The 25,298-nt window shown below is 42.1% G+C and overlaps 1 protein-coding gene and 1 long non-coding RNA gene across 4 annotated transcripts; one reads left to right on the top strand and one right to left on the bottom strand.

Annotated features, from left to right (window-relative positions):
• Positions 1–2,721: 2,721 nt before the first annotated feature.
• On the bottom strand, positions 2,722–10,476 carry LOC125917711 (ADP-ribosylhydrolase ARH1). 2 transcript variants are annotated; one of them, XM_049623834.1, is made up of 5 exons: positions 9,631–10,476; positions 9,426–9,525; positions 7,932–8,257; positions 6,508–6,868; positions 2,722–5,104 (listed from the first exon to the last, which is right to left on the bottom strand). In XM_049623834.1, the coding sequence occupies exons 3-5, from the start codon at positions 8,242–8,244 to the stop codon at positions 4,690–4,692; spliced, it is 1,089 nt and encodes a 362-aa protein (XP_049479791.1). In that variant the 5' UTR covers positions 8,245–8,257; positions 9,426–9,525; positions 9,631–10,476; the 3' UTR covers positions 2,722–4,689. The 2 variants fall into 2 exon arrangements, with proteins under 2 accessions (XP_049479791.1, XP_049479790.1); XM_049623833.1 differs by having other exon boundaries at positions 10,373–10,475.
• A 65-nt stretch (positions 10,477–10,541) lies between these two features.
• Positions 10,542–25,095, top strand: LOC125917712 (uncharacterized). 2 transcript variants are annotated; one of them, XR_007456270.1, is made up of 4 exons: positions 10,542–10,788; positions 16,692–16,807; positions 20,995–21,097; positions 24,270–25,095. It is a non-coding gene; the product is annotated as an uncharacterized LOC125917712 (long non-coding RNA). The 2 variants fall into 2 exon arrangements; XR_007456271.1 differs by having other exon boundaries at positions 10,544–10,788; positions 21,030–21,097.
• The last annotated feature ends 203 nt before the right edge of the window (positions 25,096–25,298 follow it).

The raw sequence follows: 25,298 nt of genomic DNA, 5'->3' as shown, positions 1-25,298 counted from the left end.
TGTGTGCTAGATCATGTTTTTAGAGAGAGACAGAGATAGAGCATGCAAGTGGGGGAGGGGGGGAGGGAGAGGGAGAGAGAATCCCAAGCAGGTTCCACACCCCACATGGGGCTCCAGCTCACGAACTGTGAGATCATGACCTGAGCCAAAATCAAGAGTCAGACGCTTAACTGACTGAGCCGCCCAGGCGCCCCTCAGGTCATTTTTTTTAAATTTACTGCAACATCATGCATATAATTACGTTATCTCTTTCCTCTATTCTCCTCCTCCCTTCTTCTACACACACACACACACACACACACACACACACACACACACACACACACTGGCACCTGGCATTCACAGTAGGAGCAAAGGTAGACACCCTGAGCCAGATGCAGGTGGTGGGCAGAGGTGGTGAGGGGAGTGTGTAATTGTTCTCTGGTTGCTTCTCTTTTCTCAGAGAAATAGCAAGCAAGGTTGCCAGTTGAGAGTAAAGTTTGAAGAGGAGATTTTTGAAGTTTGAGAAGAAAGAGTATGAAAGTCTGAACTCTTTTTGAAGAGGAGATTTTTGAAGTTTGAGAAGAAAGAGTATGAAAGTCTGAACTCTTTTTGAAGTGCGCCTGTGATGAAGACAGATTGTCTCAAACAAATATAGCAGGGTCTCTAAAGTCTTTCTCTGCTGTCTCCAGTTGTGGCTGAAGTCCTACCTGGGGAATAACAAATGCTAAGTCCTCGCCCTCCTACCCCTCTCCCCCACCTCTTCCACTGTATTCTAAAGGGACTGGAAGGACTTGGAAAGACAAATCCCAGTAGGATATAGGAGAAGATAACAGAACTGCTGTTATCAGACCTCCCTTCCCCACCTCCCCTCCACTGGAAGCCAGTGATTTGAATGGAAAATAGTCAAGTTCTGTGGGGGTTCTCTCTTACATTCTTGAAAGAGGAGGGGAGGTGGTGCTCTTTCTTACCCTCCACAACCAGTGAGAGCCTACCAGTTGAGATTGAAGGTGACCATATCAAGGGGGCATGGGCATCTATTTCCAAGTTGGATGTCTCAAGGCCTATTTAAGAGGGATGGGTGAAATGTAAGACAGCAACAGGTGGGAAGCCTGCACTCCCACTGCTGGACATGAGCAGGAAGGACGAGTTTCCCTTGGGCTGAGGGGACTCCTCAGAAGACAGCTGTCTTGAGCCTTTCCTACTAGTGCTCCACCAATGAGAATGGTCTCAGGGCAACATCTGAGAGGAGCAAGGAGCCTCAGAAGAGAGAGGGGAAGAATGTCCCCTTTTTTCCTCCAAGTCCCTTGGGCCCAGGGCTGATGGAGGTGGGGAGCATGGAGGGCATGACATGGAAGTTTTAGAATTGATTAAACTGGGCTGGGATTCCCACTTCTGGGTATAAATCCAAAGGAAATGAAAACAGGGCCCCAAAGGGTCTGCACTCCCGTGTCACTACAGCATTATCCACGATAGCCAAGATATGAAAACAACCTAAGTGTCCATCAACAGAAGAATGGATAAAGAAGATGGGGTATATGCATACACACAATGGGATATCATTCAACCATGAGAAAGAAGGAAATCCAGCCATTTGTGATAACAGGGATGGGCTTCATTTAGGGCATTATGCTAAGCCAAACAGAAAAGACAAATACTGCATGGTATCACTTATATGTGGAATCTTTAAAAAAGGTCAAACTCCTAGAAACAGAGTAGGAAAGTGGTTGCCAGAGGCTGGGAGGTGGGGAAATAGACAGAGGTTGGTAAAAAGGTACAAACTTTCAGCTGTAAGATGAAGAAGGTCTGAAGATATGAGGTGAAACATGGTGACTACGGTGGATAACACTGTATAATATACTTGAAATTTGTTAAGAAAGTAGACCTTAAATGTTCTCACCACGCACTCCACCCCCAAATATAAATATGTGCAGTGATAGGTGTGTTAATTAACTAGATGGCAGGAATCCTTTCACAATATAAATGTGTATCAAATCACCACGATGTACACTTTAAATATCTTACAATCTTTTATGTCAATTATGCCTCAATAAAGTTGAAATTAAAAAAAAATACTTGACTGGTTTTGTTTTTTTTTAAGTTTATTTATTTATTTTGAGAGAGAGAGAGAGAGAGAGAGAGCGAGCTGGGGAGGGGCAGAGAGAGGGAGAGAGAGAGACTCCCAAGCAGGCTCCACGCTGTCAGCTCACAAACTGTGAGATCATGAACTAAGCCAAAATCATGAGCTAGAAGCTTAACTGATTAAGCCACCCAGGCACCCCTGGACTGGGTTTTTAGTACACTCCCCACCCCCACCCCCAACAAAGGACCAAAAACAATGTGATATTCTAAGGGACAGGAAAAGCAGCTTCCACACAGTACTGTGAAGGCAGTAGTTGGAGAAAAATAAAATCATGTTTGCTTCTTACTAAATTCAGATGACTTACCAAACTAGCTACAGAGGTAAAACAGGTCATGCCTCAGATTCCACTTGTTAAAATGCTCTTCTGCTCTTTTCTATACTGTAAGATTTAAGCAGGTCTACTGTTTGGCCAGTGCTAATAGAACTCTAGTGTTCTGTCTATTCTAGGCTCCTAACTACTGGAAAAAGACACTTCAGAACAACCAGGAGAAATGTTTCCTCTTGTCTTACATCTGCAGAAAGGCACACACTATTCTGTGCTATAAAGTCAGTTCTTACCAACTGGGAAATTGAAAGCAGTCATGAGGGTCACCTTAATATTCTGCTTAGGAATCTTGTATAAATGTTGTATGTCTTGTATAAATCTTGTATGTGTTTTCTATTATTCTAAAACTGTGCTCAGAATATTTATACAAAGGAGTCTTTTAAGACATCTGAATTTAAGACGTATGACAGTGTTCTGTGAATTGTAGCCCAGCATGCTTGAACGTCTGCAATTCCAATTGCTTGTCTTACCAAAGAACCTGTTTTTGCTTTTGTAATATATAAAACGTGTTTGTTTTCTGAAATATATAAATACGTGTGAGAGTTTTTTGAGACAGAAAATGAACTTAGGAATTTCCTTCTCCCTTTATGTATAAAAGAATAATAAATTCCATGTCCTTGCTTGAGTCCTGCTTCAAATACAGAGCTGTGTAGGTCAGCACATGTGCATGGTTAAAGCATCAGACTCTCCGTCTCTCACAGTGCATCACAGGTCACTCTGGGCAACCGTGAAGTAGCAGGTGTCTGAACAGATGTGTCTGAAACAGATGTGGAACCGCATGTTGAAAGCATTCACATCAACACAATTTGATGAACCTCCTATTTATTGAATGTCTCTCATGAGCCAGCAGACAGGCCACAAAGAGAATAAGATAATTCCTCACAAGGAACCTGAGTTTGTCCTCAGAAGACACCCAATCACCACTCAACAGGATCAGTGTGGTGACAAGCCTGGAGACAGAAGGCTGTGGGTATATGAGGAGAAAGTGGCCAAGTGCCCGGATAATCACAGCAAGTTTCACCCAGAAGGTTCTACCTGAGCTGGGGCTTGAAGGATGAGTAAGCATCTACCAGGTGGAAAAGGAGAGGGAAGAGCATTAAGAAATGGAGAAAGGGGGTGAGTATTCATTGGAACATGATTAGAAGTTCAGCATGACTGATATGTAAAGATAACTCTGGAGGGCAAGGAGGAAGGCAAGACTGGAATTAAGGGACCAGACAGGAGGTAATTAACAACATTCATTTAATATATACTGATCAAGTACCTCCCATGTTCCCAGGCACTTTGCTAGGTTGTGTCTAGAGGAAAGTAAAGACAAGCCAAGAGAAAACAACAAAACTGGCAACTCGTTAAGTGTCATGGCCAGCAAAGTACAGAGTACAGCTTGGAGCAGCATCTCCCCAGACTTGAGTAGCCTGGACTGCAGAAATCCAACTGAAAAATACTGGTGCAAGAAAGTAAAAGAGTAACAGATGTGAAGGACATTTAGGAGGCAGACCATCTGGCAGATGCTATTGGGACCCCACATACCTCCTTCACTCTTCCCATGCACTGTACAGCTTGCCATTGCAAGCACCTCTGAGTCTTTGCCTGAAGACATTTGTGTCTGGCTTGCACAAAAGACAGGCCAAGAAGTACCAGGCAGTTAGCGTCCCTAGGAGTGGTCCTCAACCAATGCCAAATGGAAGGTGACGGATGGACACCCCAGGTTTGCTTGCCCCTTGCGGGGGACAACTCTTGAGGAGTGCCTTACAGAGAACCCAGATGGACTAGTCCCAACTGGCCAGAGTGCTGACCTGCTCATCACACCTTGTGCTGGCTTCCCTCCCTTCTCCTCCCTGTCTCACTTCCCATTTTCCTACCAGGGCTTCCTGGAATCACCTCCCAAATAAACTACTTGTTATTGAATCTTTGTCTCAAAGTCCACTTTTGGAGAACTCAACCTGAAACACACAGAAAAAACTTAGTGAAAGATTAGATGATGAAAATGAAGACTCAAATATGGGGCCATGAGACTTCTAGCTTGGGGAGATACTGACTTCTATCAACTGAGATAAAGGACAGAAAGAGGGACAGAGTCAGGGAGGACAGGATGAATTTGGAAAGACAAGCTTCAGGTGCTCAAGGGATATGTTACCTCAAAATTCCTGGGGTACAAGGTTAAAACTCTTGACTTTGGAAAAAATGAAAAGAAACTGGACTACATAAGAGGAGAAACCATGAGAAATGATGTCACATCTCTCTAAAGGGTAACTACAGTATCTTCCTTTGACCCAAGAGAATACAAAGCCCTGGCTGTCTTTTCCAGCCGGTTTCTGTATTCTAGTTTCTCATAGTTGGAGGGACTCACTCCTTTAAAACCATACATAACTCCCCACCAGCAGCCAGCAATAGCAGCTGTAGAATCACTGTCTCCACCATGGAAAAAGGCTCGATGGGCAAGCTCCTTCCAGGAGTCTCCTGCAGCCAGGATGGCATCATAAGCAATCATGGGGGCATCGTGTCCACTGCTGCCACCCCAGCCAGAGTAGCTCACGGAGGTATAGAACTGATCCCTCTCCTTCACATCAAAGGGCTTGGGGAAGGTAGGGGCTGATTTGCCATCCAAAATCCCTCTAAGTTTTAGGTATTTTTCCCATTGGTCTTGGAAGTAGGACCTGTAGGAAGGAAAAATTCTATAGTCAATTGAAAAAATAAATTTGAAAACCATAAGGAAAGGTAGCAGATTAATGTATGAATAGGGAAAATTCCAAGATGACTTCAACTTCTTGTACTAATATCAAAATTGTATTAAATAATCAAAATGAGGGATGCCTGGGTGGCTCAGTCAGTTAAGGGTCCGACTCCTGGTTTTGGCTCAGGTCATGATCTCATGGTTCTGTGAGTTCAGGCTCCACACTGGGCTCTGCACTAATGGTGTAGAGCCTGCTTGGGATTCTCTCTTTCCCTCTCTCTCTCAAAAGAAATAAACTTTTTAAGAAATGCTTTAAAAAATCAAAGGAGGGGCACTTGGATGGCTCAGTCAGTTGAGCCTTGATTTTGGCTCAGGTCATAATCTCATGGTTTGTGAGATTGAGTCCCACATCAAGATTCTCTCTCCCCCCCCCCCCCCCCCCCCCACTCTCTCTCTCTCTCTCTCTCGGTCTCAAAATACATAAATAAACATTTAAAAAAAATAAAAATGAGCTCTAAGTGGCATTCATTCAATAAATTTTTGCCAAGGATTAATATAAACAAGGCATTGATAGTTGTTGCTGAATAAAGAAGATATATAGCAAGGTAAAGGTGAGAAATAAAGGTCTATTTTTCCTGAATTGAGAATAATGTCAAGGGTCACCTTTCAAGGGTGGAACTTACTTATTTTACTTTATTTTCTTAAGAAATCTTGTATATATTTAAAGTATACAACATGATTTAATATACTGATACACAGTGAAAAGATTACTATAGTCAGGCTAATTAACACATCATTTCCTTACATACTTCTATTGTGGTTTTTTTTTAAGATAGAACTTTGGAACATCATGACCATTAAGTGATTTCAGCAGAAAGTTTCTGGATATTTTTATTCTAAGAAAGGTGATGTGACGTGAACTCACTAAAAAGGGAAATTGTGGCTTACCCCTTATTAATTAGCTGGTGAAAAAAGCCTATCTCTGGGGCACTCTAACCAAAGATTTCAAAATATTGTGTGTCAAGACAACACTGAATAAACAAGTTCCAGGAAATAAGCAGGGAAGTTCATAGCAGTATAGGATAGCCAAAAAACTATAGAAAGGTGGAATACAAAATAGGATCCCTATACAACAGGGAAGCACCACAGGTGTAACTACTCATTGAGGTCTTCACCTGGCTACTTGGTGGCAACCACTGCTGGCACTGAACTTGAAATCCTTAGCAGGTGGGCTGGAGTTGGGGGTGCTGAACCCAGCAGACAGCAAAACTAGATGGTGAGAACCACGATGGTGCTTTGATCTATGAATTCTAGGCACACATGTGCATGCCTGTGCACACACAGATGCAATCATTTTCTAGCAGGAGCGGGCACCTACCAACTCACCAGTGTTGAAGATTCTTCTCCAAAAAGTAGCCTGATTGGATAATGTACTTTTTAGCTTCTGGTAGCACCTCCATCATTTCTTTTCCCCACTGCCTGGGAGGCTTGTTGTTCACAGCATAGGCTGTAAAAAGAGCAGAAACAAGAGCTCCCAGGTAGCCTGTAGGGTGGTGATGGGTCATCCTGCCACTCTCGATGCTCACCTGGATCAGCGTGTCCAGCTGTCTGTGGTGGGGGAACCTGAGACCGATGCACATAGCACGCATGGCAGCCCCGCAGCCGCCCTCGTGCTTGTTAAAGGGAATCCTCCAGCCATTGGCCTTGTCTGGCTCCAGTAGCATGGCATTCTGCACTGAAGCACCCCCTGGGAAGAGTCAGGTAGAGCAGAGGGTCAGTGTAACCAAAGCAAAGGCCCTGGCAGGAAGACAGAACCAAGATCAGTCTCTAAGTTTCTTTGATGGAAAGGGAAAGCCAAAAAAGTATGATGATGAACGCTCCCAAACTCCAAACCCCAAGCCAACACTGTCCTTTACTCTCCGTACAACCCTTAGTATGATTATTAGGAAAGAATCAGATTCATATAGAGTCTTGGAGTCTTTATCAGTTATTACTGAGACATCACAATAACTCAAAAAGGTAGGTTTAACATATTATTCTCTTGTTTAAATTAATAAGCAAAGGGATCCCCTAGGTGGCTCAGTCGGTTAAGCATCTAATTCTTGATTTCAGCTCAGGCCACGATCTCACGGTTCGTTACATTGAGCCCTATGTTGGGCTCTGCTTTGCCAGCGTGGAGCCTACTTGGGATTCTCTCTCTCTCTCTCTCTCTCTCTCCTCCTCCTCCTCCTCCTCCTCCTCCTCCTCCTCCTCCTCCTCCCCAGCTTGCACATGTACATGTGCTCTCTTTCTCTCTCTCTCAAAATAAATTAATATTTTAAAAAAATGAATAAATAAGCTGAGGCTCAGAGCTTAATTAAGAACCTTGCTCAAAATCACATAACCAGCTAATCAGTGGCCCCATAAAAACCATCAGACTCCAAGCCCAAGCCTTTAAAGAACCCAATGGAACCTGAGGATTAGAGATCCTGAATGTCAGAAAGAGGTTGCGGATTCTAGAGTGAGGAGCACCAGGCCTCGGAAAAGGAGCAACGAGCCTTTGGATGCCCTATGTGTTTTGTAATCCTTTTTTTTTTTTTAAACTTAATATATCTTTCCATATCAGTAGATATTTATCTGCATTATTTTAAAAGGCTGTGAATGTGTCACTACAGATAAATAAATTAAAGAACATCTGGGTTGTTTCTATCTTTGTCACAACTACAAAATATAACTGTCTTCTTGATGTTTACATCTCAATCAACATTTTAAATGACTGCCTTGGGGCTGCTTTATTCTCCACCGCCAGGACCTCCAGTGGCTGCACTCACCTGGTGCTCGGCCATCCATGTCTCCCATGCAGTCTTGGTAATGCTTAGCAAGTAGGGAATATAGGTGAGCCAAATCCAAGATTTTCCCAGCTTCCACAAGAGCTTCTGCCGTGGCCAGGTGCATTACTGTGTCATCGCTGACTCTCCACCTCTCCACATCTATGGTGTCCAACCCACCAAGCTGGGCCAGCTGCTGGTGAATCTTTTCTCCATCCCGAAGAAACTCCCACTTCCCATTGAAGTACCCTAAGGCATCTCCAGCTGCGCTCAGCACCATGGCAGCCACATACCTCTCCATCAGTCCCTCACACATGATGAGGCGGTGTCTGGGGGAATATTAAGATATACAGAGGATGAGGAAAAAGAATTGGAAAAAATAATGGGCCCCTCTACATTGTATTGAGCACTTACTAATTGTAGGCATTGTATTAAGTGCATCTCATGTAATACAACTGCTCTATGAGGAATGTATTAGACCCATTTTATACGTGAGTAAATTGAGGATCATCAAGATAACACAGTATCAGAGACGTTATGTGCCTTGTCTTAGGTCACAAAGCTAATAGGTGGCAGGACTGGGATTCCAGCTTAGGTCCATCTGACTCCACAGCCAACGATTTTAACTGATTCCATCTTTGCCTCTCTTTGAGTGGCAAGCCCATTAAATTCTGCAAGTCGAACCAAGCTTGTCATTTTCTTTTTAGTTGGGATTTGGCCTTGGAAGTGCATCCCTCCTTTATTAAATAATAGTACTTTCCACTGGCATCACAATGCACAGTTTGCAAAGCACCTGCATATTCTCTACCTCAGTAGTAGGCAGGGATTAGTGTATATATTTCACAGGTAAGAAAACTGAGGCTCAGAGATGGTAAATTGACACAACCAGTGAATGGAGGCACTGAGACCCAAATCTTCTGGTTCCAGGCCACTCTGCCTCAACACAGATCTACTTACCTTGGGCAACCTTTTTGTGCCTCAGCCTCCACATCTCTAAAATGGTGACAAAAATAGTAACAACCTCACCAGTTTATTGCGAGAAGTAAATAAATTTTTGTAAAGCACCTACAACAGTGTTTACCACATAGTAAGCACCATTTTTATTATTCGTATGCAACCAGGGGAAAAGATTTTTCTGTTATTCAACTAGAATACTTTCTCCCCACCACGTTCCTTTCAACAGCAATATTTTAATTTTGTCTTCCTGCTAAATGATTTGACTTAAACAGTCTTGGGATCTCAGATTCCCTCCATGGATCTAATCCCTGGTGAAGTGCTGGTTTCCCTGTAGTTGCATTTCCAATTTCTGGTTGTATCGTATCGCCTGCAGCATTCATGTTCAAAGTCCTTCACCATCTGCCCCTACTCTATCCACCTACTTCACTCGCATAGGCCAGGCACTTTTAAAAGTGCCTAGCTGCAGTTGGGCTTGCTAACTTCCCCCTCAGTTCAAGCTCTTTCCTGGAACCCACCACGCCCTTCCTCCCCTCCACTTACCTAAAACCTTTTACTCAGGGTTATGTTCAAGTCCTAGGACTTCCAGGAGTCCCCTTTCAGTTGCACTGCTGTGGGCCAGGGAATGCAGGCTGGCAAGCACCTGGAGAAGAGTAAATAATGAAGATGGGTTGAGCATACCAAAACCGAGTTACGGATCTTGCTGAGTTTCTCGACTCACAAAGGGTATTTATAAAATGTTACTTACATATTTTATTATTTATAAACGATGCCTAGGAACTGGAGTTCAGGCTCCTGGGTCTGGCTCTGCCAAGAATCAGGTGCATCACTGTGGACAAACCACCCACTCTGGACCTCAACTTTCCCATCAGTAAATAGGAGAGTGGAGGGTCCCATCTTGCGCTGAGACCTTCAGAGACTAAGCTTAGTTGGCTTTTGAGGACCACATTTGAATGCCCGGTATGCTCTCAGCTTCTTTTCTGCAATTCCTTCTAGCTCCACCCGAATGTGTGTTTTTTTGTGAATGTGTGTTTTTGTGCGTTGCAAGCTGGGGGGCGGGGGGATCGATGACCATCTCTTTCCTTGGAAATGTTAACATGTACATGTACATGTTAACATTTACATGTCACCCTCCTGCTTTCAGAACACAGTCCTTAAACTCTACTGCCATTTACATTCTTCGCCCCCAAACTATAAATTCGAATAAATTCAAAACTACGGTCTGTGCACATCTTCTTCCTGGCAGTCTTCCCCTTTTTGATTTCGTTTTATTTACTTATTTTGGTGGGGAGGAGGGTGAGAAACGCCCAGGCAGGGGGGCGGGGTGGGCACCTGCTCACCGCCGGAGAGGCGAGCGCTCTTGGAACGCTGGGCTGGACTTGCGGGTCCTCGTCCCCGAGGACGAGTTGGAGGACCCAGGGCAGGCAGGCCCGGGCACTGCCAGGAGGAGGGCGCCGGCTGAGGTGCTGGAGGACGGCGGGGAGGAGTACCTGATCGCCGAGTACTGAAACACGCCCGGGACCAGGGAGGGGCCGAGCGCCGAGAGTTCAGGGTACGCGGAAGGCCTGGCTGCATCCGGTGTGTGGTGACTCACGGCCCACCCCGAGCGGAGCGCCCAGCTCAAGGGCGGAGCCGCGCAGCCGCGCTAGGGAACCGCGCGCAGGTTCAACAGACCGTGGACAACAGCTCCTCGCCTTCCCCGCAGCGCTGTGGCCTTCTGCGCCCGAACAGGGGCAATGGGACCTGCGTCACTGGCTACCTGGGCTGGGGACAGGGCTGGGTAGAGCCTGGCATTTCGGAATGTCAGGGCTCAGGGAGCCAGACTCTCAATCCGAGTGTCCATAACTCACCTGTAGCCCCTTAATGACGCTTCGGCCTTTCCTCTGACCAGCTGTTCTGGGTTCTGGTGAGCCAGTGTGTGACCAAATACTGGGGAAAGGGTACGGAGTTCAAGGCTTTTGTCGGGGTTCTGAGCCCATCCCATAAAACAGGAAAATAATAGCATCTACTTCTTATGGTGGTTGTAAGGATTAATTTTATTTTTATATTTTTTATAATTTTTTAGATTTTTTTTTTTTTTTTGAGAAAGCGCAACAGGGGGAAGGGCAGAGAGAAAGGGGACAGCGGATCCCAAGCAGTCTCTGAGCAGTGGGATGTGGGGTTTGAACTCATGAACCCAACTGTGAGATCATGACCTGAGCCAAAGTCAGATAGATGCTCAAGGTACTGAGCGACGCAGGTGCCCCAGGATTAAGTTAATATAAATTCATCATTTATTTGGTAGCAGTTTAGAAGTTTTGAATCCTGATAGTAAATAAAAGCAAAGAAAAACTAACAGTATTTTTGTTTGAATAAATTAATGTCACTTTTGTAAAGAATTAGAATCACCATATGTATGAAGTCTATACACCAAAATTTTAATTTGCTATGTCTTTAATTTTCTATGCTATATCCTTCTGGCTATAACTACCCAGACTAAGTCTGAGAGTTTTTGTTTTCAACTGAGATACAATTTACATGTAGTGAAATGCACTTATTTGGTGTGCTGTTCAATGAGTTTATATTTATAACCATAATCAAGATACAGAATATTTTCATTACTCCATAGAGTCCCCTTGTGCCCTTTTCCAGTCAAACCCCCACCTCTACCTCCACCGTTAGCCAAAGTGACTTTTTGATCCTTTACAAAAATCAACTCACTCAACCTCTGAAGATGTAGTCAGAGAAAGTTTCCTAGTGAGGGACATTTTTAATAAGCATCCCTATCAAACTCATAACTATTTCAGTTTAAGATGTCTGTTCATAAATATTCTGCATATTACACAGTGCTCTTTCCGTAAAAATCCATGAGAAAGTGTGTCTTTGGCTTGAATATAAATAATAACTGGTGGTGTTCTTAGCCATTAGTTTCCTTTTACTTTATGATGCCTGTGGACCTTGCTATCACTTAGATAGACTACTGACTCATTCATGCTACTGAATGGCTGCAGGTGGAGGTTTGTGCAGGACCTCTGAGGCATAGTGTTGTCATCCTTCACCACCCTGTTGTTACCAATCCCCATACTTTATTAGCTCCATCCCTGCTGAAATTACATTTTTTTTTTTTTTTTTTACTGTGGTTGATTTATGTAGTGCCTTCTTTAGCATCCCAGTGCATAAGGCCAGCTAGTATCTGTGCCTTACTTGGGAAGAACAACAATACTGAAACCTCTTCTTCCTTTTTTAAAAAAACCTTTTATTTAAATCTAAGTTAGTTAGCATATAATGTAGTAATGGTTTCAGGAGGAGAATTTAGTGATTCATCACTGATGTATAACACCCAGTACTCATCCTAACAATTGCCCTTAATACCTGTCACCCATTTAGCCCACCACCCCACCCAACACCCCTCCAGCAATCCTCAGTTTGTTCTCTGTAAGAGTCTTTTAAGGTTTGCCTTCCTGTTTTTTTATTTTATTTTTCCTTTCCTTATCCTATATTCATCTATTTTGTTTCTTAAATTCCACATATGAGTGAGATCATACAGTATTTATCTTTCTCTGACTGACTTATTTCGCTTAGCATAATACACTCTAGTTCCATTCACATTGTTGCAAATGGCAAGATTTCATTCTTTTTGATCACCAAGTAATATTCCACTGTGTGTGTGTATGTATATATATACATGTGTATAGACATGTGTAGGTATATAGATAGATAGATAGATAGATAAATAGATAGATAGATACGACTTCTTCTTTATCCATTTGTCATTCGATGGACTTTTGGGCTCTTTCCATAATTTGGCTGTTGTTGATAGTGCTGCTATAAACATTGCCCCTTTGAATCAGCATTTTTATATCCTTTGGATAAATACCTAGCAGTGCAATTGCTGGGTCTTAGGGTAGCTCTATTTTTAATTTTTTGAGGAACCTCCATACTGTTTTCCAGAGTGGTTGTACTAGTTTGCATTCCCCCCAGTGCAAAAGAGTTCCCCTTTGTCCACATCCTTGTTGTTTCCTTGGTTGTTAATTTTAGCCATTCTGACAGGTGTGAGATTGTATCTTATTGTGCCCTGATGATGAGTGATGTTGAGCATATTTTCATGTGAAACGTCTTCCTTTTGACAAACCTTAAAGGCTGATCTAGATGACCTAAAATTTCCTGGAGGTTATGCCCTATTACAATAGGTAGATGACTTGCTTCTCTGATCCTTGCTCAAGCCTCTTCACAGGTGGACAGCATCCATTTGTTAAAGCTTTTGGCCTTAAAGGGACATAAAGTCTCCAAGAAGAAATTGTCGTTTGTTCAAACTCAGGTTTGATATATAGGGCACCTGATTTTGGAATAAGGACTACATTTAGATCCAAATAGGCTTCATGTCATCTTGAACTTAACCAAAAACCAAATACCAACAATGAGATTTTTGGAGCTAGTTAGCGACTGACTGTAGAAATTGTCCAGACTTCTCTCTTGTGGCCCATCCCTATAAGTTTTACTAAAATCTATAAACCTGACTGTATTATTTAAGAAGACTAAGATGACTTAAAGTCTTAGGAAAGCTTAATAAATCCCTCTTCCCTTGGACATCCCAATTATCAACTTCTCTTCTATGTTAAAAGGAAGGGAATGCTCTTATGGTACTCACCCAAAAACATGGGGCCCACCGTTGACACAAACAGTATTATAGCCAACAGCTAGACCCTATGGTACAAGGGTACCTCTCCTTGTCTCAGCCATTTCTGCCACAGTCCTTTCAGTCAAGGCCACTGAAGAAATAATCATGAGATTCCTCCCCTACAACTATTCTTGTACTCCACGTGGTAGAAGCTTTCTAAATTCTCACCATACTCAACACCTTTCATCTAGTCACCTTGCCTCCTGTAAAATCTTTTTGCTAACCACTTCTCCCAAGATTCTTCCTCACTGTAATAACCTTAACCCTGCTATTTCATCTCCCTTCTTCCACTGACGAAACCTGTCACGACTGCTTAATACCGACAAATCTCCTTCTGACCCCCATGGTGACCTACAAGAAACTGCTCTGAATAATGCTAACCTTTCATGGTTTACTGATGCTTCTTTTTAAAAGGTGAAAATGATACATATTGTGCTAGCTATACAACTGCAACTCCTTTTGAAGTTATTTGGGTGGCACCATTGCCTTTGGCTACCTCAGCCCAGCAGGCCGAATTGTACGCTGAGGCCTGCATTTAGCCAAGGGCAAACTGCAAATATTTATACTGACAGTAGATATGCCTTTGGAGTGGCTCATGACTTTGGAGTGCTACAGAAACAGTGAGGCTTATTATGTGCCATACAATTATTAGATGCTATACTTTTACTAGCTGCTTTCACTGTCATTCAGGTCCCTGGGCATTCCAAACCACCTTGCTGATGTTTCCACCAAGAACACTGCTCTAGGGGCTCCTGAGTGTCAGTTGGTTAAGCGTCTGACTTTGGCTCAGGTCATGATCTTGCAGTTTGTGAGCTCAAGCCCCACATTAGGTGTCCTGCTGTCAGCACAGAGCCTGCTTCAGATCCTCTGTCTCCCTCTCTCTCTGACTCTCTCCCACTCACACACTCTCTGTCTCTCAAAAATAAACTTAAAGGGTCACCTGGGTGGCTCAGTCAGTTAAGCATCTAACTTTGGCTCAGGTCATGATCTCACAGTTCGTGGGTTCGAGCCCCATGTTGGTCTCTGTGCTGACAGCTCAGAGCCTGGAGCCTGGTTTGGATTCTGTGTCTCCCTCTCTCGCTGCCCTTCCCCAGCTCATGCTCTGTCTCTCTCTCTCTCTCAAAAAATAAACATTAAAAAAAATAAAAATAAAAAATAAACATTAAATACATACATACATACATACATACATACATAAAAGAACACTGCTCTCAAAAGAATCAACAACCAAGCCTCTGTCATGGTCCAAAAGGATGTTCCCCCAATGATAATCTAGAAAAAATGGCTAGAGAGGCTCAACAATTGTCCCCAGAAATGCAAAAACAAAATTAGAAATCTACTAACTTTTGGTTCAATAAAAAGAGAAGTTTGGTTTGGCCCAAATAGAAACCCAGTCCTACCAGAGGCCTTAAAATTCCCATTTCTGACTACTGTACATGCATTGAATCATTGGTCCACTGATAAAATTATAACTTTTATGAACCCATACTGGTGAGAAAATACCTATAGAGCTGCAAAAAGTGCTTATTTTGCTTGCTCCACCTGCCCCAGATACAACCTAGAGAAATACAAAATACAGCTGCTGCTGGAAACTTTAAATTCCCCAATGGGCCATTCGAGGTTTGGCAAATGGATGTCATTCAGCTTTTTCCACCTCAGGGATAAAATTATGTTTTAGTCATGGTTTGTATGTTTTCTCACTGGACATATGTTTTCTCTCCTTTTAGGCAAGTTACTGCCCCTTCTGTGGCTAAAATCCTATTAGAAAAGATTATGTCTAGCTGGGGAACCCCCCTCGAACTGCATAGTGACTGGGTAACTCACTTCATTGGTCAAGTGCATCAGAAGGTCTGTGCTACTTGGACACTTGTACAACACTTTGTGCTTACCACCCTCAATCCTCACATCTAGTTAAATGTACCAATAGCATCATTAAGACTCAGTTGGCAAAAATTGTAGAGACTCCTCAAATACCCTGTGGCCAAAGGCAATGCCATCAGTCCTTCTAAGTCTTAGGTCCACACCTTCCGGAACTCATACACTTGCACCCTTTTTGATAATCACACGGCACCCAATGCACCTTGCTCCTGTGTCCTTTGATATACAGCTGATTAAAGGAAGATATACTTCAATAGTATAAAGACCTAATTGCTTCTGTTCAAAATAACCATGCTTTAGTAGAACCATCTTTCCATAGTACACTCCCAGGAGGTGAATACCTCAAGCATTACTCCTTATAACCCAGAGGTTTTTTCTCTTGGAAAAGACAGACTAGACTCTCTTCAACTTCATTGCAACAACCCCTAGAAGGGGCTGTTTACAAACCCTAATTCTGCCAAAATCTAGGGAATAACCCTTGGACCCATGTGTCACATCTAAAGAACGCACCAAACCCCAACTGGGCCTGCACATCAACTGGTGACCTGAAAGTAAAGATTTCCAGGAGTTGAAGCAGATGGCAGCTGAAGGAGACAGCTTTCCTAAGATAACCAGCCAAGGCCTATAAACCTTCTTTCCCTTGCTCATTTTCACCCTTTCTTCAATCTCTCTTTCATTGTATGCATTTGCCAATCCCATGTAAAAGGGGGAAACTGCTCCAATTGTTAGATTTGCCATCAGAAAACTCAAATCTGTCCATTATAGCAGTGACTCCTTAGTTCAACCTGTAATGAATTTTGCTGAAATCCCAGATGCCACTGTATGCCCAATTGTTCCACAGGTCCCTTTTATAAAGTTAGAATACTAAATCCATATACCTGTGTTCCTTACCTCAATTTAACCCAACCCTGCAGTGGGAGAATGAGATCCATTAAAAATATATATAAAAGATACTGCACAGCATTCAGCATAAATCAGACTATTTGTAGGCTTGCTTTCAAACCCATGTATTAGGGTGGGCTTTCAATATGTAATAATAACACTGTTGGACTTTTGGCTGAATGTTGCTAATGCCTCCATTACCAACCAAAGGGTCCATAAATACTAATACTTGTGAGAGAGCCCTATGTACTCCACTTGGCTACTCCTCATATGAGGAGGTTTTGGCAATGGCCCCTATACTTGGGCAGCTCACTGTCATGATGGCTGGAGGATCAAAGGACAATGTGCTCTTCCTGTATTTACTGTTCTGTTTTCTCTTCATAACAAACCAGAAGCCTACCACTGGTCTACCCCATTAAGCCTCCACAGCCATCTTAAACAGGAACTTCCAGAAGGCATTCAGGACTTTGGGTTTGCTGGAGGAAAAGACTTTCTCCCTTGGACCAGAGTAAGTACCAATGAACACATGACCAGAAATCTGTCCCTGATATTGGGAGAGTTAACCAACCATAGCCAAGACAATAGGGGCCCAAACACAGTCACGTGACTCGCTGCCTAAAGTAGTTTTGGATAATTGAATGGCCCTCAATCATCTACGTGCTGAACAAGGAAGGGTTTGAATAGGCAAGACCACCTGTTGCACATGGATAAATTCTTCTGGGGGACGTAGATGCCCAACTGCATAAAATTAGGGAATAAGCACATTGGCTATAATAAATTTCATGTAATGATCCATGGTCCTTTGGCTTCTGGTTACCTTCAGGTTGGGGTTCCCAGTTTAGAACCATCTCACAAACTGGATTTGTCACATTGCTTTTAATTCTGTTTTGTATAATAATTTTTAAGCTTTGTACCCATTACCTGTCAAACCTTTGTAGAAGCAACATACCAAATAGGGTGATGCTACTCACCCTCAACTCAACACTTCAAGATGATCTCCAATGGTTATTTATGACCCTGATAAGATATAAACTTTAGATGGGAAATGCCTGAGAGTTCTTTCCCCTACCCTTCCTTGTTACTCAAATGTGACCTCAATGTTTTCTCCAACCTGTGCACTTTCCCTCTGACATGGGACATGACAACCAGGAAAGGTCCTTCCCGGTACCAAGGGACAAAATCACTAAATGCAGAAAAACTGACTCTTGATCAGTGATGCTTTCAAGGAGATGTCTTGAACAAAAGGGGGAAATGTGAAGATAAATAAAAGAAAGCCTCATTCAAAATGGAGTCAGGCCGCCCTGAAGAGGAAAGCTCTTATGCATATACCATGCATTACAGCTTATTTTATATACAGCTTCCTTTACTACCCCAACTAGAGGGATGAAGATTTTCTTCTTGCCCAGCAACAACCCAGCCAGTGAGAAACTGCCACATCTCAACCATTGAGAAGTAGCCACAACCCTGAACTCTGGCTCTCCTCTAATAAACTTTCATTCAAAACCACCCCTCCCAACTTTCTCCATTCCTCTATAAAAGCAAGCCCCTCTCATTTGTTCTCTGGATCTTGACTATGTTTTACCAGAGTTTGCATGTCCCAAATTGCAATTCCTCTATTCCTGCATAAACTCATTTTGCTGGTAAAATAACTGGCTATTTTATTTTTAAGGTTGACAACACCTACTGACATTTTTTCTTCTTGGTCAAACATTGGAAAATGTTTCTCATCAAGGACATCAAGGACATGGTCAGAAAACCAAAGAACAATCTGTCAGTTGGCTCCAAATAACTGCAATAACCATTACACTCTTCTATACCCCCCCAACACTCCCCATACTCACCAGGCTTAAATAATAAAGACACTTATTATCTTACATAACAAAATGTCTACACATATCTAGATTATCTTACTATATATATATATATATATATATATATATATATATATAACAGAAATACAGAAATCCCCAGGGTTAATTATTTGTTATCATCAAGTATCCAGTTCCTTTCATCTCTCTGCCCCACTAGTCTCACTGTGTTAGCTTTGTCCCCAAGCTGGCATCTCTGACAGATATAAAGTCCAATTACAATTACAGACAATGTCCAATGGGAAAAGACACTATCTCTTCTTTTAAGGATGAAGAAGCTGTTAAGAAAGCCTCCTCCCGTGCTCCCCTCCAAGACTAAACCAATCACTGTTAGATTATGAGGGTTTTTTTGATCAAGGATAAAACATCTTCCCTGAGAGATGGATACTTATACAAAAATCAAGATTTTGTTCATAAAGGAAAGAGTGAATGCTAATCTGCCAAGAACTAATATTTATCTGGCATTTTACTAGTGCTAGACATTAGCGTAGATACTAGAAAGACAGAGACATTGAAGATTTAGTTCCCCATCCCCAGTTTTATTGAGGAAGACATATTGCAAGTATCTTCATTAGTCACCAATTCAGTATTATTTGCCATTTTGAGGCTTTTGCTGAGAAACAAACTTGAGGGACTCAAACCTAATCTCTGAGATGTTTCATCTGTAAGGTGGAAATAATGGTACTTTTCTTAAAGAGTTGTTAACAATGTCCAGGAGTGATCTTTATATATCCTACAGACATTAAAGACCTACTGTTACCAGGTATATGCTATGACATAGGACCTTCTCTCATGGAGTGAACCCAGCCATGTGATCTCATTTTAGGCTGCTGACTCATGATATTTTTAAAATGTTTTTTTAATACAGTGTTTACATTTTTTAATGATAAAAGTAATGCATACTTTCAGCAGAAATGTTGGGAAAGCTTCTAAAAATCTTTCCAAAAGAAATACCCACACTTGTTCATGAAGATAAGTGTTCCCGAATGTTCTTTGCAGAATTGTTTCTAATAGCTGAAAGTTGGAAATAACCTCAATATCTGTTTACAGGGAAGTAAGTTTGTGTTTCCTTTTCCTAAATCATGGCATAATTATGGAACTGTTTAAAACCATGAGGCGGATATTTAAATCAGTGGACTTTGGGTAAATAATCAAGCTCACATGGAAAGAGCTTAGAGATATTTTGTTAAGTAAAAATATCAAATTTGAGAATGAAGAATATATATGGTCTTATGTAAAAAAAAAAAAAAGAAGAGCTGTGTGTGTGTGTGTGTGTGTGTGTGTATAAAATGACTGAAAGGATACACATCAAGTTGTTAATAATGATTATGATTACCTCTCAAGAGGATAATGGGAGAGTTTGCCAGGAGAAGTTTAAGGGGAAACTTTTAATCTTTCACAATTAGAATTTTTACATATTATATGTGTAAAAAAATTTTGGAAAACACAGAAAAAACATAATCACTCACATTTCATCATTCATACTGTATATACTTAAAATCTTTATTTTTTTCACGTGTTTGAAAAAAATGTGGGTCCTTTTGTATATACAATTTTTTATCCTATTTTTAACCACTAAGCTTTACATTGTAAGCATTTCTGTCATTAGTGATAGTATTTTTAGCATAATTGATTCCAAATGCTCAGATAAGGTAATGCCTCTAGCATAAACTCCCTTTCATATTGATACAAAGAAAATGAGGCCCTGAAGTTCAGTTGCTCTCCAACCGCAGTATTGTCAAAACTGGTTCATTTGAAGGGAAACAGAAGGACAGATAACTGAAAAACAGGGTATTAAACAAGTCTTTGCCATTTCATGTCTTCATTGTGTAATACCACACCTAGTTAAAGCATGAGAACTAAAAAAAAAAAAAAAAGAGATTGAGAGAGCGCTAACAGGAAATGGTTAATAGGCAGGGCCCCTTGAACTCTTGCAGACCTAAAAGATTCAAAGGTAAACATACCACAGAATAGGATTTCAATATACATTTGTTAAAATGAATTAAAGTTGGGGGAGGGGGGATGAAGTAAAGGCTTTTTAGAAGAAACCAGAAAAAAGCTAGTACAGGAGACATTGGAAGCCCAAAGCAGCTGTCCACATATCAATTCAATTCAGAAGACTTGGTGAACATATTCACTTGGGCTAGGCAATAATACCCAGATATTGAGTCAAACATTTTTCTAGATGTTTCTGTGAAAGTATTTTTTAGATGAGATGAGCATTGAAATCAGTAGATACTGAGTAAAGCCGATGATATTCCATGACAGAATCGGGCCTGGCCAATTCAGTATGGAGGCCTTAATAGAAAAAAGACTGACCTCCAGCAAGGAAGTAGGAAGTCTGACAGCAGACTGTCTTCTGACTTGATAAAGGAAGTTTTCAACTTTTAATGTTTGTGGGCCAGGCTCCCATGCTCCTAGGGAAGCTGTACTTTAACATTTACCAAGTCAAATTGATTCGGCAAAACCTCAAAGCATGGGCTCTATTTCTGCCCAGGGTACACATTGTACATCTACTTCATTGAAGAAAATAACCAAAGAGGTGCATTCTGAGCATAAAAGATAAGAAAAAGTAAGAAATTTCCCTGTTCCCACACGATTAAAGTCAGATAGCCCCTTGCATATACTAGAAAATTAAGAGAAGGCCTACAACTTACTGAAATGTTCTTCATCTAATTATTTGTAACTTTTTGTGTGAAATAAATGTATATAACCCTACATCAAATGTTCCCTTACTGGAGCACTCTCTTCTTTGTGAAGACTGTGTATCTCAGGCAGCTGTCCTAACTTGAGCTTGAATAAAACTCTCTTCCTTTTTCTTTTTTAGAAATTCTAAAAGGTTCATTCATTTTGTGTCAATAGACTTGAGCTGCAGCATCTGCTCTTTCCTGGGTCCCCAGAGATTTGGACTTGCCAGGCTTCACAATCAGGTGGGTCACTTCCTCAGAATAAATCTCTTTCTCTCCATATATATACATATTGACTCTGTGTCTTTGGAGAACCCTTACTTATACAGCACATAAAATGTGTCAGGTGCTTTGCCAGGTGCTCCCCAAAGTTACAGAGGTAAGGCAAAAATCATGCTACTAGAGGAGACTTGGTAAAGTATAATGACATTAGGCCATGAGGACTGTGACAAGGGGGAATGTTCAAGATACAAGGTCGGCAGATATGAGAGAGACATTACCATCTTAAGAGTGTTCAGAGAAGGCGTCCAGAAAAAATAACACCTGGGCTGATTTTTGAAGCATAATTAAGAAGACAATTTAAAATTGCCAGAAGTCCAGTGATAACCCAAACAGCCAGCACGTGGGAGAAGCAAAAAAAAAAAAAAAAAGGAGGAGAAGGAGAAGAAAGAGGAGAAGGAGAAGTAGTAGTAGTGAAAGTGAAGATGCAGGTTTAGGTTGGCATATTCTCCCGAGCTGAGGCACAGTTGCTCATCCCCAGAGCAACTAGCTAAACATGCATCTGCAGTATGGTGAAAATGCCAACAAAATATTTGTGGAAATTGTGGCAATAATGAGTGGAAGTATGACATACCACGGCCAGGAATCATCTATGTGGATTCTTTCTAAATGAGCCCGGTTAACTACATGTAGAAAATGGATCCAGAGAAAAGTAACAGGCAACAACAGAAAGGATGCTAAACTGGGTAACTCAGAGAAAAAAAGCAATGGAGAGCCGAGATTTTGTTTCACACAGGCGTCGTTTTGAGGAGCTTGGTGATGATGCTCTATTGCCCTGAAGTGTTTCTGTTTATTTGTTTCGGGCTTATAATGGACACAAATGCTCCCCACTTCTGTGGATGACTGAATGAGAGAAAATCATCTTAAATTAAAGCAGGAGATAGTTTGGTTGTGTTTAGGGAAGTTTTTTTTTTTTTTTTTTTTTTTCCTGACAAAACTGGTAAGGGCTCCCTTCAAAGGACGTTGCAGCATGTTACTGCGTGATCCTTTGAGAAAAGAAGAGACAAGTACTGTGTCCAGGAGAATCGAGGCTTCTGTGCCTGAGGGTAGGGACCTGCTCTGGAATCCTGGCCAGTCCAGGATTTGGGGGAATTAAGAGTCACTACAGCCGTTGGCTGCCCCTCCCCCTACCCACACTGTCCACCAGAGCTGTTAACAAATTTACAAAAGCCACTCTTTTCAGTTTTCTATTTTATTTTCCTTGTCTCCTGAGAAACATAGAAAGGAGCCAATCACCAGGCAGGAGAAAGAGAAACTAGAAATGATCTTGGTGCTTTCACAACGGGACTGTATAGTGCCGTGAAAGCAAGCTTCAATGAATTAAAGGTCATGTGAATTGAAGATTTTAACAGTAGGGTGTTATTTACTGTTTAAGCCCTCTATGCTACTTATGCACCCCTAAAATGGAGTAATCAACCTCCTTTACTTTCCTCCTTCTTCCCCCTTCTTCTTCCTCTTCCTCCTTCTCCTCTCCTTCCCTTCCTCCCCCTTCTCCCCTTTCTTCCTTGAATATTTTTCTGAAAAGTGAAGTAATAGTTGCCATTTGTTTCTTATTGACAATGTAATATAAACTGAAGGGGAAAACCAAAAGGCCAAAACAAAAGGTCACAGTGTCCAGATTTCAAAAAGGCAGATGGGGAGTAGTAGTTGAACTCTATTCATAAAATTAAAGAGAAATCGCATGGCTTGATTAGAAAGGGGAATTTATCTCTCAGCAGGTCTTCCCAGAAACAGCACCATTTAAAGCACACCTTGCATAGATATTTAGCTGCTGTTTGAATATGAGAAGGAATTTGAGGAATTGAAGCCTCTGCAGAAGAGCAAGTACCCACCATAAAGGCAGAATTTGATGAAGAGCTTTTAAAACATTTTTTAAAATGTTTGTTCATTTTTGAGAGAGAGACAGAGAGACAGAGATAGGGCGCAAGCAGAGGAGGGGCAGAGAGAGGAAGACACAGAATCCGAAGCAGGCTCCAGGCTCTGAGCTGTCAGCACAGAGCCCAACAGGGGGCTCAAACCCACAAACTGTGAGATCATGACCTGAGCCGAAGTCAGACACTTAACTGACTGATTCACCCAGACACTTAACTGACTGAGCCACCAAGGTGCCCCCAGTGAAGAGCTTTAACAGTGCTCTCAGACTAAATCCCTTCAGCTTTGGACTGATTTCTGTGGTGGCCACGGGAGGAGGTTGAGGGACTCTCTAGTGGCCTGACACCACTAGGAAACCTGCCTAAACCGGCTGCCATTGTGAAGTCATTGGTTTCACTCTAGATTCTCTACCCCAGGCTTCACCATAGGAGTGGCTACTTTCCATTTCCTGGAGGCTGTATTTTTACTCACTGAGAGCCAGCCTAGTGAGCAGTCAAGTCTGTTAGGAGTACCAGAGGCCCATTGCAAACCCTAGGAGGGGATCGTGGGGATCCAGCTGGCCAGCTGAGCTTCTGTCCCTGTGGGAGGGAAATCCCAACAGGATTGGGAGAAGCAGAGAGGCCAATGACCATTTGGTAGAAAGTGAACCAAAGGTTTCAAAATCTACTGGTGGATGGATCTCCCAATCTAAGGGTGGGAAATCATGACTTACAGAAGTGAGCTACTGCTCTGGAGGAGGTATGGGACTCCTATTCTGCAGGCCCCTATTCAGCTGATTGCTCTGGTCCTTTTCTCTGCTATCTCTTGCTTCTTTTGCTTAGGGCCCCTCTACCTTGTTCTTATTTCTCCCATTCTGTTCCTCTTTGCATCCCTATTGCTTGACACAGTTCCAGGTTCACAGTACAAACTCCATACATTTGAGGGGAATTGGCTTGACATGCCAAAGGAGTGGTACATACATTAGAAGCAAAGAGAAAGGAAAGAGCAGATGGGGATTAGAAGAATCAATGACAACTTCTTGAGGAAATGGCATTTGGTCTGGTCCTTTCAGGAAGGAAGATGTTTGGATGGGCAGAGAGACAGGGAAAGGCACCTAGAAAGTTAAGGAACAGTCAAGGTTTTCAGGCAGAGAGAAATGTAATGCCAAACGCAGGCAGAAGAGGAGCAGTGGGCATTGGGGATAGAGCCCTTAATTTAGACAAGGTTTAACTCTGAATTTCCACTGTTCTTTTCATTTTAAGAATTCCAGTGATTTCCATTTCAGAGAACCAGAAAGCGCGTGACAGCATTCAGAGAGGAAGAGAAGACCACTCTTACACTGATAATGTTTCTACCAGCTTTAGCAGACTATGGCACCACTTGGGAGGACCATGGTCTTAAAGCCTAGATCTTGCCACCCCATGCTGGGTGCAGGTTATAAACAACTTTGAATGAAGCAGGGAAAGGAGCCAGAGGAGCATTTCATCCCCTCCACTGAGAGGCTGAAGGTCACTGCAACTGTAAAGTGGAAGTTGTTAACATCCTTCCTCATCATTATTCGAAATATGCAGCTGAGGCTCAGACCAAGACACAGATGAATGAAAATGCTCACCAAGCTTTTTTTTTTTTTTTTTTTTTTTTTTTTTTTTTTTTAACAGAGAAGATGAAAATGCAGTGGGCCCCTGTCATATAAAGTCTTACCGACATGCTTTGTAGAACTTGAATATTCTAAGAGCAGTCAGCCACTGAACCTTGGCACAAACTTATCACTGGCGTGGAGCAAGGTGCCTCTGCCTCCCCCATTTCTTACCCACACTCTCTTTGCTCTTTCTGGCTGCTTTCATAGAGATGGTGCCTTTGCCAATAGACAAGAAGTAGAAGAGGCAATGTTTATTAAATAGAAGCTGCTGCCTCTCCTGCCACGCCAACTCTACAATACATCTGTTTCTACTGCCACGTTTCTACCTCTACAGAAACATGGCCAAGATGGGAGGGACATGAAACCCCCCTACCTTGGGCTGATATTGTCTTGAGGTAAGAAGGCAATATTGATTAAAACACCAGTATTTCAAATTGTCTCTTTATTTGGCACCCTGAAGTTTTTTCACCTTCTAGAACACTGTATCATAGTGACATTAAAGTTGAGTCAGAGGTGACCTTTTCTTCTCTAACAGGGAGAAAGACAAGGTCCTTCTCACTGCAGGTAAGTTTTATGAAAGAGTCCATAAAGAAACTGAAAACCTGGAAATGGATTGTCTTAAAATTACCAGTGCCTGCATACCCTTTGAAAACGTGCAGGCAACTTTGGGGGTAG

Source organism: Panthera uncia, unplaced genomic scaffold (assembly GCF_023721935.1).
Source record: "Panthera uncia isolate 11264 unplaced genomic scaffold, Puncia_PCG_1.0 HiC_scaffold_227, whole genome shotgun sequence".
Classification (NCBI taxonomy): Eukaryota; Metazoa; Chordata; class Mammalia; order Carnivora; family Felidae; genus Panthera; species Panthera uncia.
This window is presented reverse-complemented; position numbering and strand designations above follow the sequence as displayed.